This window comes from Channa argus, chromosome 14 (genome assembly GCF_033026475.1).
Source record: "Channa argus isolate prfri chromosome 14, Channa argus male v1.0, whole genome shotgun sequence".
In the NCBI taxonomy this organism is placed as follows: Eukaryota; Metazoa; Chordata; class Actinopteri; order Anabantiformes; family Channidae; genus Channa; species Channa argus.
In genome coordinates this window covers 736508-752495 of record NC_090210.1, presented here as the reverse complement: position 1 = coordinate 752495, position 15988 = coordinate 736508, and the positions used below count along the sequence as shown (strand labels likewise).

Genomic DNA, 15988 nt, shown 5'->3' with positions numbered 1-15988 from the left:
GTTTAATATTGTAGCAAGCCCAGCTTCCAAAAACCTACATTTTGATAAACAGAATTCATAATTTTTTTTCTTTTTTTTTAAAGTGTGTTGTTAGCTCCAGGCAAAAGAGTCATTTTGGTTAGGATTAGAAAAAGGATGGATGTGTATTTTCTGAACATGTGTATGAAGTGACTTTTTCTCTATTAAGTGTTGATCTTTCTGTTATCCTAGCGAGCTGCTGTGCGTACAGAAACATGTCCATTAAAAATTTAATAATGCTGCACTCAGACTGGAGGTTGCAGTGCAACAATTCATAGTGTGATGGAAAACAAAACTGAATGTGCTACAGGAAAAAATACATCTGGTAACATTTTATTGATATGTTCAGTATCAACATAATTGCAACTCACCATTTACACTGCATTTCAACAAATCCTCATTACATCATCGAAAGCGTAATCTATATTAAATAACTTTCCACAGAAATCCCAATTTGCGTTTGCAGCTGTAAAGAAACTTTTTAGATTACAGGGATGACTGAAGTAGAACATTTTCATACTCATGGTGGCTTCTTTACCTGGGAAAACAAATAAAAACATATGATTCAAATATAACAATAGCTGATCTTAACAGTCCCTTTTACATAAGCTCCAATGAAACGAAACTTCAGACTAAAGGCTATGACAGACCAAGTCAACACACACACAACACTATTTGTCCATGTCGGGCTGTAGTTGAGCATCTGTCAGTTTTTGTTTTTGTCATTCCGTTCGTTTTGAGATGTGATGACTAAGCTAGTTAGACCCCCATCTGACCCCTGTTGGTGGCTCTTTAAGCTGTTTTGACATATTGAATCTGCATCTGTCCTAACTCAGATACTACTTACTCAGATTGGCTGTTTAGCGATTTGGTATTAACTTCTAAATGCTTAATCTCGACAAGAAATAGCTATAAGCCATCTTTTGTGAGCCGCAGTTATGTGAAAATGGTAAACTTTATCTGTAGTAACAGGTCTTTTGCATGGTGTATCACAGCCCTGAGAAATCAGCTTGTCCCATTTTGTGCCTGCTTCTGACTCGGGTCCACAGGCTGCGGGCAATTTTTATTCTGCGAGGTAGACGGAGAGTCCTCAAAGGCTCCCTGATGCACGCCAGCACTCCTGGCTCTCTTGGCTGCCCCAGGTATTCATGGGAAATGTAGTTTATTCTCCTCAGCTCTTTGCTGTAGTAATTCCTCAGGTCACAGAGCTCTTCAGCTGCAGTGTCAGAGATTATAGAAACCTGAGATGGGGAGCTGGAGGCAGTGAAGGAGGGTGTGTCATTAGCAGAGGGTTTTTGCCTCACTCTCTGAACAGTGTTGGATTTCCTTTTGGAGCAAGGTTTAACTGGATGTAATGGTGTTTTCTGACCATTGCTAACACCTGAATTGCCTATTATATTAATTTCAATTTTAATTTTAACATCAACTTCAAAAACATGCGGAGACATAATGGATCCTCTTTTGTCCTCTTCTCCACATCTGTCGGTCAGCTTTTTTTGCCTATCTGCTTGTTTGTCTGTCCGACTGACTTTTTTCAGTTCTTGTTTCGCAGATATGTTTTTAGTTTGTTTCTGTTTACGTTGTGCAAGACAGCTGTTTTCCAGGACAATGGGTTCAAATGTTATATCGATCTTGTCATCATTGGCTTTTACAGCTGATGTGCTCTGGAACCATAAAAAACAGAGTTAGTTAACATAAAAGAAGCATTCATTCATCCTGGAATCACCTTTTGGGGGTGCTAATAAATGTGGTGGAAATATAACAGCCGTAGTGCTCTTTTATTATTGTCCTCATGGTAAAGGAAATGGTGGAAAACAATATTCATTCTACCTCTCACAGTAATAAGAATAAATTGGTAAAAGGTTAGTAAAGGTTAGTGGCTGAATGCTCCTGATTATGGAAACTGGCACCAGAAATGATGAGCAACAGGCATGAGTGATACTAAAGTTTTACAAATGTCAAAAGTCAGAATCAGATTTAAGAAATCATATTCAATAAAGGTTTTTATACAAAAACATCTATTCCAGCTGCAATAAATTAGGTACTACAGATCATGTAATCCAGTGTGTAGTATGTTTTAGTTGAATTCCTCTAGGTTTTCAAACAACTAGCATCTTTAAGGCAGTAGTACACTAAGCCAACATGCCTTAGTTTACTATTTTCACACCACTCTCAGTCAATACAGACACATAACCATTTCAAACCATGAATCTGTTTGATAAGAAGTTAAAATGGAATTATTGCGGTTAGCATCATTGTCTGTTCTTGTGCAGTGATTTGTTAAACTGAACACCCAATTAGAGTGGTCTCTCTTACCAACGCCAATTCAGCATACTAAATTAGCTTTTAAAAAAATGATTTGGGGGTAATCTGACTAGTCCCAGATGACTGATCATTGGGTTTTGTGTCACAGTCTGTAAGACTCCTGGTAACAAATGTCACTAGGAACACGTGGCTGATTTAAATTAACCCATCAATAAGCAAAACTACAGGTTTTGCAAAAAACTTCCATCACCACCCAAGCCTCCTGGTACAAGAAGAAAAATGATATGCTTATTTCTTTACAACTAACACATTTTTTTTAGATGAAACTAGTTTCTTAATTTTTACCTTTCCTCTACCACCCAGCCAATCTGATCTTACAGTGAAGCATATATTGGTAAGCAAGTATAGGTATGCCAGCAGCAATAGTGAGCATAATAAAGAATGATACACTGTACTTTGTCAGCTTGTCTTCTGGTCGGGGTGTGGGGGCTAGGGGAGGTCTGTCTTGATTTTCTTGCGCACAGGGGCATCTCCAGCACTTTGAACGGATCCCTTTCCTTCTTTGGTTTTGCCCTGGCCACTCACAGTTCTTACCTGCAGGTTATTAACAACAGTCTTTACCTTAGGGTCAGACATATAGTACAAGGAGCTGACGAAGAAACACTAGAGGGGAGGATGTGGGATGATAAGATCTGGAAAAGAACCTAGAGTATGTTCCATTTTGTCATCACAGTGGCTGGGGATGGCATAAAACATAAAACATCCACAAGACTTGAGCTAACTTTTCTGTTCAATCACTGTTTTCTGAGATCACTTTCTAAACCAGAAGGGACTGGATACTAGAAAGCGGATCAGATTCAGTTCACATTTTGTTAATTGTCTATGTATTGTCTAAACATAAGTTTTTAAAACTCAATCTACAAATTAATCTTCTATACCCCATAAAGGTGCAGCATTCAATGCAAAGTAAACTATTTGGACTACAATGTTTTTTTTGGATTAATCAAGTTAAAGGTGGCAATGTGAGCAATGTTCAAATTACAGATCTAGAATATACTTTAAAAATTTAGTCACCACTATGTGGAGAACATACTCTACTGAACAGTTTGAATTATCAGTGTACACACTAAAGTGCACTACTGACTTACCTTCATGGATTTTTGGTACTAATTATGTGAGAGTATTTTAAATTCAAAAAACCCATCAGCCACATAATGGAAGAAGAATAAACTAGTTAAGAAGAGAATTGGAGAAAGTACTGGAAGAAGTCACATTAATGTACTATACAGCACTAAAGACAAAAGCCAAACATCTACTGGCAAAATGAACAGTCTCTGAACAGTCAGGCTCCATCATATATAAAAGACCTCATAGCACCATATCATCCCAGTAGACCAATTCGCTCTCAGAATGCGGGCCTACTTGTGGTTCCCAGAATTTCCAAAGAGAAATGGGAGGTAGAGCCTTTAGCTATCAAGCTCCTCTCCTTGGGAACCACCTCCCAGTTCAGATTCGGGAAGCAGACACCCTCTCTACTTTTAAGTCTAGGCTTAAAACCTTCCTTTTTAATCAAGCATATAGTTAGTTATAGTTATGCTGCTATAGACTTAGACTGCTGGGGGACCCACCCCCCCCAATGCACTGAGCTCCTTTCCTCCTCTTGACCATCTCTCCTCTCACCCCGCAATTGTCACCACTGTATGTCATTAACTGTGTGTTCTCTCCCGTAGTTGTCTTTGTCCTTCTCTGTCTCCCTCTCTCTGTCCCTTACTGCAGGTGTCCCTGGCTTTGAAGCTGTGTGTCTTCCAGCGTGCAGCTACTGGTCCTACCAATCTGCCCGATATTTTGTTGTTGCTTTTTGTTGCTCTGTTCTTTTCTCTCTCCCCTTTCCACTCACCCCAACCGGTCGAGGCAGATGGCCGTTCACCCTGAGCCTGGTTCTGCTGGAGGTTTCTTCCGTTAAAGGGAGTTTTTCCTCTCCACTGTTGCCTATGGCTTGCTTTGGGGGAATTGTTGGGTTCTCTTTATACATCTTCATAATATTGACTTTATTCTGTAAAGTGCCCTGAGATGACTTTGTTGTGAATTGGCGCTATATAAATAAATTGAATTGAATTGAATTGAAAATAATATTTGCGATCTTCGTGGCTCTTCTGTATAGTTGCAAATAAAAGTAAATACATACACTCAACAGAGACATGACTGTCCTGGCAAGATTGAGCTTTACATTTTTTATATTAACTTTATTTTTACTGAAGTGTCTGTACAAAATACATCTATGAAAAAAAAAACAAAAATATTAACACAGGTTCAAAATTAAACATTCAGAGTCAAAACTGTACCCCTTAGCAAGTTTCACTTTTTGTAGAAATGTTTGGTAACTATCAACAAGGTTTTGGCAGAACTCTAGTTATACGTATGAACAGTTTGAGTTTAAGGTGTTGATTTTATAACAGAAGCTTCTTTCTTAGACATAATCTTTTAGTCCACGGCAATATAAATCTTCACTGAGTAAAGAACATGACACTAGTATTCCAGCAGATTCCAGGTCATGACAGACCTATGCCATGATAGTTTCTCTCAGTAATTTGCATTTATGTACAATTATTTGAACTGATGATCTTGGAGTCTGCAGCTGTTTACAAATGGCTCCAAAAGACATTCCTGGACTTGTGGAAATCTACCATCCTCTTTCTCAGATCTGACCTAAGCTCCTTCGACTATTACATTGTGTGTTGGCCAATCCAATGAGCATTGTCAAACAAATCTTTTTTTATGATGGCAACTGTAATCTATCATGATCAATAACAGGAAGTTAAGAGGCCTTGACAAAGTAAAAGACAATTCAAAACTTTTAGCACCATTAAAATAATCAATAATTTGAGCTTGAAAATTGCAAAAAAATTAAACTGTATTCACCAAATTCTTGGTGTTAATGTTCATTAATTATTAAAATGCATTACACAAATGATTATATTTTTATTAAAAAAAAACTCATTCTAACAACTAATTGAAAGCCTAATGCTGCCATGACAGTCATGTCCTGAAAATCATTTCAGATAGATAAAGATTCAGTCTGGATAATCTTTGTCATCTTTAGCACACAGAACCTTTGGACATTAATTTGCGTTGTATTTTAGAAGAGATGCCAACCTTTTCTAGAAACAGGGCTTGTATACTAGACAACACATACATAAAGATGCAGAACTTGGTAGATACAGAGGAGTATCTGTTTGACACAGTTGTGATAGATTAATGTTGTCAGGTTCTACTCACCTTTGCAGTGCCAGTCTCTTTTGTTCTCATCTTCATTCTGAGTGTGTGACTCTGGTTCTTTAGAAAGGAAGCTTTACGACCCAACTTCATGTAGAAGTAGGTGGTGTATGGCGTGAAGCTGAAATCCTCACTGATGTCATTACAAATACAAGATCAAAAGAGCAGACAGTACACAGTTAAATATATATATATATATATATATAAAATAAAATAAATAAGGAGCTCATACAAAACATGTATAATATATGTAGCTGTGTGGTTAAGTGGTAAAATATTTTTAAAAGTTCTCCTAATAATAAATGATACATTGCTGCTGGAGGCCTACAATGTCATTACAAATTTTGGTCACAGGATGGCAGCATTTAATAAGAATTAATCTGCCCAGACACTGCCAGTAGCATATTAGTTCCTTCTTCCTGTTTTTTTGTGGGGAGACTAAAGAGTTGTAAAATTATTATTAAATAATCAAATATTTCGTTACTAACATTTTTAACTTAGAGATGGCTGTGGTTTAGATGATATGGTGTCATACAAAATCTGGCTACATAGTAAATGGTCTGCACTTACAGTATATAAAGCTTTTCTACCTATTGCCACTCAAAGTACTTTACACTGCTTGTCATTCACCCATTCGCACTCACAATCACACGCACACTCCTACATCGATGGGGGAGCTGCCATGCAGCTGGCCAATGCTCACCGGGAACAACACTGAAAGTTGGGGTTCAGTGTTCTTTGGACATATGACCGGAGAAGCTGGTTTGAACCAACAACTCCAAGATTGATGGACAACCGCTCTATCTTCCTGCGCCACAGTCGCCAATACATGCTGTTGTGTTCTCAGCTGACTAGCAGGGTAATGTTATTACTGATTATTTTGCATAAGACTCTGACCATATTCTGTTACTGGTAAATATGTATTCATTAATTTTATTTCTGTTTGTATCCATCATCCACTACACACCATTTTTATAGAAAGAAAGAAAATACAAAAGCTGCTAGAACCCCAATTATTATTATCGTGGTGCAGGCTTAATTAGTTGTTACACAACTAAATAAGCCTGCACCAGATTTATCTACTACAAACTGCTGAATTACGACGGTGTACAGACACTTGTACTTATGTTTGTAATTTCCAGATTATTAGCATTATGAATAAACCTAAAAATCACCAGATAAGTATCCTGTTTTTCATTTCATTACACTGTCAGCTGCTTATTACACAGAACTAGTTGGTCGTTATATCAAAGCAAAGATAGGTCTTCTAGGAAATAAACATATATTTGATAATCCACAAATAACTTCTTGCATAGTTTCTAACAATATGAACAGAGACAACACCTGAGGTATCCTTGCAACAGCAGCTGGACAATCACAGTTTCAGCCTCGAGCCGAGACAGTGTTGTGGTCTGAATCATCTTCCTGCGCTTGGCTGGACCTTTCCCCATCCACGTCTCCACCAGCTTTAGAGGAGTTAGCTTCTCATCCATGGATGATGCCAGCTCTACAATCTGGACCACCTGCCTGGCATGCTGGGTAATGTCCACATTGGAGTAGTCTGTAGAAGTAGAGATAAGATTATCATCAACAAAGCTGACAGTTAATGTCATACATGCAAGCCTGGTTCTTGGCTGTTGATTAAAATATACAGTATCAAACACACACCTTTTGCATAGCGACAATTATCACACATCTGGTTGCATCCTTTATCGTCCCATACTTCATCAAAATGAACAGCCATCAGAGATCTCCGACACCTTCACGCATCAAACATGAGAAATTTAGATGCTGCTGTGAGAGTCAATAGTTAACACGTGTTCATCTTTCATATGCAAGTATGTATACACAAACACACAAACACACACACACACACACACAAGTACGAGCGTGCATGTGTTTGAGGATACATAAATGGAAAAGTGTTTTTAGAATACTTTTAAGTATTTAGTACACAATGTCCATTCATATATGTATTTATTAAAAAAGTGTGTGCGTGTGTTTGAGTGCTGGCAGTACCTGTCAACATTTTGGCAATAGTCGACCATTTGCAGCAGTTTCTGTTGACCAACATTCTCCATCACTACCATGGTGCTGATCCTGAATATATCAGAAAAGGCAAAGTAGACGATGCAGTCTGCTGGATTGTCATCTCGACCTGCACACACAGAGAAGGTTTATAATGAGATGTATTCAAAAAATAATAGAGTAGCAAACACCAGCATGTTGGCCCTGATAGGTTAGAAACAGTGTGTAGTGTGGAGGTGACTGTGGCGCAGGAGAGCGGTTGTCCACTGCAGAGTTACCAATCTCACAGTTGTTGGTTCAATCCCTGGCTCCTCCAGTCACATGTCGAACTGTCCTTGAGCAAGACACTGAACCCCAATGATGAATGTTGGCCAGCTGCATAGCAGCTCCCCCATCGGTTTGTAAATGTGAATGTGAATGTGAATAAGAAGCAGTGTAAAGTGCTTTGAGTGCCAGTAGGTAGAAAAGCGCTATATAAGTGCAGATCATTTACCATTTACCTGCACGTCCACTCTCTTGGTAGTAGTTCTCGATGGATTTGCTGATGGTGTGGTGGATGACAAACCTGACATCAAACTTGTCGATGCCCATCCCAAATGCAACAGTAGCTACCACCACCTGGACCAATTTCAAAGAATTATGTGTTAAAATATGACACCTATAACTGAATTTCCAATTTTGTAGTTTCTGAATGATGTTTAAAATAAATCTGTGTAGTACACTAATGTAATCATTAGTTGGTAAGGCAGTCCTCCATGGACCACAGGGTCAGTGGATTGATTCGTTGTCCCTCCTGGCTACATGTCGAAGTGTCCTTGGGCTAAACACTCAACCCTAAATTTACTACTTTTGGGTCGGGTGAGCCCCTTTGCATGGCAGCCACCACCGATGGTAAGTAAATGTGTACGGGAATAACAAACAACATTGTAAAGTGCTTTGGCTGAAAGTACTACATAAGTGGCCATTTACAAGCCCCTTGTCAAGAGTTATGTAGAGATTTATAGAGAAAACCCAACAACTCCCCAACACACACACACACCCCAGATAAAAAAAAGTAATGTACATCATATGCAAATACCTTGATTTTGTTGGAGGCCCACTTCCGGTGAATCCGAGACTTATCTTCAGGGTTCATGTTAGCGTGGTAGGGATAGGCATGGATGTCTCTCTTTTGGAGCTCAGCTGATACCAACTCTGCATCTTTCTGAGAGAACACATACACGATGCCTGTAGGATATAAAAAATAAAAAATAAAAACAGACTATTTACAGTTCAAATCTTAAAATCTTTGACTTGAGTATATTAGCCTTTATGAAATGCCTTATACATGCAAACACTGCAGTACCTGACTGGTCCTTGTATCGGCTTGTAATCAGAGAGGCGATGTCACTTAATGATACATTACTGTCAGAATCTTTAATTCTAACCTAAAAAAAAAATAAAACAATATTATAAGTCACGCTATCTTTTTGTTCTTTTTGTCACTTAAGTTAGTGTCAATAGATGGAAGTATTCTGTGTAAAGACATGTTTATACAGTGCATCCCAAAAAATATTCACAACACTTAACTTTTTGTGTTATTTTAGTCTTATTCCAAAATGGATTTGATTAAAATTTTTCCTCAAAGTTCTACGAGCAATACCTCATAATGACAAAATGAAAGAAGTTTGTTTGAAATCTTTGCAAATTTACAAAAATACCTATTGGCACCTGAAGTGGTTTACACTGCTTCTTATTTATCTATTCGCACTCACAATTACACACACATTCACACGCTGACGGGGGAGCAACATTCACCAGGACCATCTAAGTTGGGGTTCAGGATCTCGCTCAAGGACACTTTGAGTGACCGGAGGAGCTGGGGATCGAACCAACAACTGCAAGATTGGTGGACGACCGCTATACCTTCCGGTGCCACAGTCGCCCCCTATTGTATTCAACGCCTTTGCTTAATGTAGCACTTTAGGACCCTTTACAGTCTTAGGTCTTCTTATGTATAATGCTACAAACTTGGCAAAACGATTTTGGACAAGCTCCACCAGAATGGATGGGGAGTGTCAGTCTGCAGCCATTTTCAAATTTCTCTTCAACTTACAGATGATGGAGGCCACAGTGTTTCTTGGAACCTTCAATGCTGCAGAAATTCTTCCGTACCCTTCACCAGATCTGTGCCTAGATACAATCCTGTCTTGGAGGTCTACACACAGACATGCACTGGTAAATGTGAGACCTTACTTACAGGTGTATTCCTTTCCAAATTATGTCCAATCAACTGAATTTCCCACAGGTAGACTTCAGTCAAGTTGTAGAAACATTTCAAGGATGATCAGGGGAAACAGGATGCTCAATTTTGAGTGTCATGGCAATGACAATATACTTATATATGTGTGATGTTTTTTATTTTTTTATACATTTGCTAAGATTTCAAAAAAACTTCTTTCACATTGTCATTATGGGGTATTGATTGTAGAATTTTGAGGAAAATAATGAATTTAATCCACTTTAGAAAAAGGCTGTCACATAAAAAAAATTGGAAAAAGTTATGTTCTGTGAATAAATGGTAAATGATCTGCACTTATATGGTACTTTTCTACCTATTCCTAATCAAAGCACTTTACCTTGCTTCTCATTCACCCATTGGCACTCACAATCTCACAAACACGCACTCACACCGATGGGGGGAGCTATGCAGCTGGACAACGCTCACCAGGAGCAACTTAGTTGAGGTTCAGTATCTTGCTCAAGGACACATCAACACATGACTGGAGCAGCCAGGGATCGAACCAGCAACTGGTGGATTGGTGGACAACCACTCTACTGTGTCACAGTCGCACTTTCTGGATGCACTGTAGCTATCTGCAGTAATGAACCAAATACCGCACCACCAGCAATTTACAAGTTTTACAAAAGGAGGTTAGACAGGTGAGTTGGCAGGTAATATGGTAAATAATCTGCACCTATATAGCTATTTTCTACTTTACTTTTCAATGCAACGTGCTGGCGTGAACCAATCAACCATTTTGTTATTAATTCTGTCTACTTTCTTATTTTTTTTTTAACCACCAACTTAATCCTATCTCTCTTTTCCTCTCGCTCTACCCCAAGCAACCTCTCTGCATCAAACACAAAACTCCTCTCCTTTAAAACCAAAACATGTCCAAACAGTTTATGTGACTTTACATGTGTTTCGCTCTGACGCCACGAACCACAATTGTGGTTTGCTTTTGCCAAGGCCACATCCCTATGTTTAGCAGCATTGCAGTTAAACTGTGTATCTTAAACTATCTTCCTCAACCTTGTCTTCCTTGTCTGCAGGCGGGGGAGGAGCAGAAGCCAACAGGAACGCTTCTCTTATTAATGTAGTGGTAAAAAAGTTTGCTAAAAGATGTGTAAGTGCATAGTTGCCATGGTTACCACCTCGTAGTAGAGATTGGTTCGGTTAAAGGAGGCTGTGATTGTGATTGGCTGTGGCACACACAGGATCTTCTCACAGTCCTTGAGGACACTGCTGGTTGCTGTGGCTGTGAGGCCAAGCAGTGGGACTTTGGGGAACTGCCTCTTCAGAATACCCAGCAGCTTATAATCTACACAGAAACAAACACACACACACAGTTCCTTTTTTTAACAGAAACCAAGAATTTAAAAACTGAGTTAAAGGCAATTAGTTGGGTTCTTTTAGAAGAAATATTCATCAAAAACCCTTTAGCCCTAGAAAAAAACCTGGTCTGAAGTCGTGTCCCCACTGACTGCAACAGTGCACTTCATCCACAGCAATCCGACTCAACAGGCTGGCATTGTAGGCTTTTTCCAGACGAGACATGAGCAGCTTGCTCTTTGCAATCTTCTCCGGAGTTACGTAAACCAGCTTAAAAGGAGCCTTCATATCTGTCATTCCAGCCATGACTGTCTTTGTGTGCTCCTACAAAAAAAATGATTGCTAACACTTGCAGACATAACAAACTAAAATATCCATGTCATGCATGCCACTGAAAAACTATTTGGACCCCTTGAATTTTGTATATTTCACAAAAATGGGAAAATTATTTTAAAAATCAAAAAAGTGAAAGTTTGCCTATCAATCTACACACCCCAGCCTATACTAACAAAGTACAAACATTTTTACAAAGTTTGACAAATTTATTAAAAATCAAAAATTGAAACCTCTCATTTAATCTTTGAGGGGCCAGCTCTAAAAAGCTCTTTAAACTACAGGTTTTATAGCCTTGTCCTGATGTATTCCTCACCACAAGACATTATTATGTCATATTCTGGTTTTGTCCTAAAGTGTGGAGTTAATTGAAGAAAATGACTGTATTACAGCCAATATTCAGACACATCTAAAGGAAACCTGATCACAATTTGGAGCCTCAGCATAGGATGTGAATACTTTTGAAATACAAAATTTAATTGTTATTATTTTTTTGAAACTATGCTGTCAGACGATGGGATGTATGAGGATGTAATGGTACAGTTGTGCTCAAAAGTTTGTACCCCTCCTTTATTTTTGGTGTTTTTTTGTGTAAAAACATCATTCGAAAATCATTCAATCATAACAGGTCATGAAAAACGTGCAACTTTTTTTTACCATGGCATAAGTTTTTAACAAAAGTTTAACTAAAAAGAAAAAAGCACGTGGGCAATACTTAGTACCCCCCATGATTCAATTGCTTGTAAATCCATGTTTAGCAGCAATAACTTAAAGTAATCATTTTCTGTATGACTTTACCAATCTCTCACATCATTGTGGAGGAATTTTAGCCCACTCTTGGCCCAACTGTGTTTCAGTGTAAAGGTTTTTGGCCATTTGCTTATGCACAGCACTCTTAAAAGTCCTGCCATTGCATTTAAATTGGGCTGTCCTGTTGCATTCAGATGCAGTTTTGTAAGGATCAGCCATGCTTTCAGGTTCTTTCTTTAGACTGAAGATGCTTTCTCTTGGTACCCTTCCAAACAAACCATCCTTGTTCACTCTTCTAATTGTGCGGTCATGGTCTATAACATTTAACATGCTCAGTGAAGTCTGTAGGGTTTTTTTGTATTTTTCTTTGCATTGCATGGTAGATGGTCTGCACTTATATAGCGCTTTTCTATCTATTGGTACTTAAAGCACCTCATACTGCTTTCTCATTCACCCATTCACACTCACAATCACACACACACACACACACAATCACGCACACACCGATGGAACTAAATTGGGCTTCAGTGTCTTGCTCAAGGACGTCATGTGACTGGAGAAGCCGGGGATCAAACCAACAACCTAGGGATTGGTGTACGATAACTGGGCCACAGTCTCGTCTTAGTCTGACCTTGAGGTGAATGTGCTGGGACAACAAGTGTTTTCCATTTGTAAAAAATAGTTTGGAAATAGTTTTTTTAACCCTTTCCAGATTGATGTGCAGCAACCATTGTTTCTCTAAGACCCTGTTTAATTCTTTCCCTCTTGTCATTGTGTTAACAGACACCTAAATTATACAAAGCAGCAAATTACCAAAGCTTCTGCTTTGTAGTCTGTACACCTGCTAAGGATCACTAAATCAAAGGCTGTTGAAGCACCTGGCTGCAACTTACCCCCCTAAATCCTTTAGAAGCAATAAGGGGGTACTTAGTTTTACCCACAATTTATTCTTTTGGACTTCATTTTTCTTAAATAAATAATGGCACAGTGAAAAAAGTTATATGTTGTTGCTCGTCTGATGTTGTATTTGACCCATTATATCAAATTTTTATTACATTTTCACCCAAAATAACATTATTAAAACAAGGGGTAATTTTTCATTACATACTGACCTATCACATTACAATGATGGCATAATTAATCGCCTACTACGGTATATTATAATTATGTAGGGGCTTTTAGCTGCAAAAGAAGAAGAGATGGAGCTTGAATGCGGCTGTCTGGCATTAAAAACAGACAACAATAAATCGAGAGCACCAAATACTAAATAAAATCTGCAATTTGTTTCCATAGTCAAGTAATCCATGCACACAGATAAGTAATTCGTTTTATATTTGTTAGTTTTATATTTTTTTCCCCTCCCTGGACAGTCTAAGACTCCATATTCTTGGGTAATAAAATACACACACACACACACAAATTTTAAAGTAAATGTATATGCCCCTTGTTTTACTGCTGAACTATTAAAGTCCTATTCCAGGTAAATACAGGGTTTATTCTTTAAAGAGCCCATAAACCTAAATAACCAAATATTATATAATTTCATACATATATCTAGCTGGATTGTGCTGGTTTTACACATTCTGAAAGGTGTGTTTTGTATTCTAAAATATTCTCTCTATCCCAATGTGATTTGATGTGATATAAGTGAATCAAATGTTACCTTGCTACTGGATGCATTCATCAAAACTGCTGAAACATTGATTGACTTCAGGTACATCATCTGGTCCTCCATCAGAGACACCAAAGGGGTGATAACCAGTGTAAAACCTGACACACACACACCGTGCATTTACACTATGACTGGAGACAATATACCCAAATACACAGAACAAACAGAATGATCTAATTAAAGTGTATATGTGTTTCTGAGTAGGAGTTTAGCTAAAAACAGTGTGTTTTATTTACCCTTAGAGCAGACTGCAGGCAGCTGGTAGCAGAGGCTTTTTCCTCGCCCTGTTGGCATCACTAGGAAGAGATCTTTGCCGGACATAGTCAGGTTGATGGCCCTCAGCTGTAGCAGTCTGAACTTGGATAAATGGAATGAATCCTTCAGATGCTGTTCAATGTCTTTGGACCATGGGAAATCTACACAAAATACAAAGGTTAAAACAGGGCAACACTCTAAATCTAATATTTATTCTGTGTAGCCATGTATACCTGTGCCATCATAGAGCTTCAAGTTCTGCTCGCTCATTACAGAATCAGGTCCAGATGACTTTGAGGATGAGGATGATGGCGGCTGTGCAGCACCACAGGCCTGCTCCAATTGCTGTAGCAGTGCATTCTTATGAGATGTCAGCTCAGATTGCTTCTGCAGAAGCTCTGCGATCTGCAGCTCCAGCAGCTCCAGCTCAGCCTCCACTGAGTCCAGCTCCACTTGCACATCTGAAGAGGAACAAACACATTAGGGATTCTGTCAGCAGGCTTAACCAGGCCAGTTATCAGTTACTGTGTAGCGTTTTTTCCTCACTGAATAGTAAGTTGATAACTTTAATATGGGGGAAACTGTCTCAAATGTACAGGTAATGATCTGAGGCTCATATCCCCAGCTAATGATCTTGTCTTCTTTTTACCTCTGCTAGTGTCCCTTTGGAGCCACGGGAATGTAATCTGCTGTTTGTTCCAATGATGTCAACCTTCTCTTCAATATAAAACAACCATAGAGATGCCTGTAACTGGTGCCTAGCCATTAATAATATTTAGCTCATTTCTCATTGAAATAAAAATGAAGCAAGCAAACAAATATCCTCACATCTTCTGTCCTTTGCTTCTTAGCTGCTAGAAAAGACTAACCATTAGTTCTGCTGCCACCATCCATTTTCCTCAGACTGCTGTGCTTTGAGAGGAGCCAACCTTCAGATCGTCAGAGATGGTGAGGAGTCTCAGATACCCTGTCCAATTAAAAGTTAACTATCAAAGCTCTGTTACTTTAAACATGTAATTACACTGTACAATTCAAAATTAAGAAATTCCTCTTATTAAAATGTCATTAATGTATTAGTCTTACAAGAGAAGCTACCAATTACTTTCACTTAACTGATTAACGTCTGCTTGTTTTTTGTGTTTTATTCAATAATTTGGTAAGAGAATTAATGGATATAATGCAGGATACTCGTTTGTAACTCGTTTTGTTCAGCCACCTACTTTAGCCACATAAAAGGACCTGTCTTACACAAGGAACAGCCAGTTAAGTGCTAAGCTAGCTGTTAGCTTGTAGATTGCTGTAATTGGAGCATCGTATTTAGCACAATACCCTTCCTCTCGACTCATTACCTTGTTCGTAGCAAATTGTGCCCCAGTAAGGAACGGTTTCTTTCTCTCGTGGACTAAATTACTATATGTGAAACAAAACTTTGGAAAAGAAACTAACCACTCAGCACCTCTGGTTGGGTCCCCGTCTTTTTTGTTAGAGCCTTTCCAAGGTTGCTATAGACAAAAAATACATCGACAGAAAAAATACTCTCCAGCAAAGGGGGTTTAAACAATGAGGATAATTTTATGTCCTTGGTTGGGACTGTCAGGTTTGCCAACAAATTCCAACTCACCACATCGATTTTCATATATACAGTTTATACAAACTGTGCTGAAAACAAAAAAAAAATAGAAGACCCGGTTCAGAGCGGATCCTGTTTAGCGCTACCTGCAAAAGTATGCCCAGGACAAAATTTCCCAGACGGTCAGCGTGATGCATTCAAGAGACGAAATAAGATGGCAATAACATTA

At 38.6% G+C, this 15988-nt stretch overlaps 1 protein-coding gene across 7 annotated transcripts; it reads right to left on the bottom strand.

Annotated features, from left to right (window-relative positions):
- Positions 1–335: 335 nt before the first annotated feature.
- Positions 336–15958, bottom strand: recql (RecQ helicase-like). Of its 7 annotated transcripts, none has more exons than XM_067529250.1 (17): positions 15811–15958; positions 15636–15691; positions 15059–15156; positions 14423–14650; positions 14171–14350; positions 13926–14032; positions 11305–11503; positions 11002–11168; positions 8930–9011; positions 8663–8811; positions 8085–8202; positions 7576–7714; positions 7225–7316; positions 6901–7117; positions 5560–5689; positions 2739–2877; positions 1543–1682 (listed from the first exon to the last, which is right to left on the bottom strand). In XM_067529250.1, the coding sequence occupies exons 3-16, from the start codon at positions 15081–15083 to the stop codon at positions 2773–2775; spliced, it is 1938 nt and encodes a 645-aa protein (XP_067385351.1). In that variant the 5' UTR covers positions 15084–15156; positions 15636–15691; positions 15811–15958; the 3' UTR covers positions 1543–1682; positions 2739–2772. The 7 variants fall into 7 exon arrangements, with proteins under 7 accessions (XP_067385357.1, XP_067385351.1, XP_067385354.1 ...); XM_067529253.1 differs by having other exon boundaries at positions 15646–15691; XM_067529252.1 differs by having other exon boundaries at positions 15539–15951.
- Between the last annotated feature and the right edge of the window lie 30 nt (positions 15959–15988).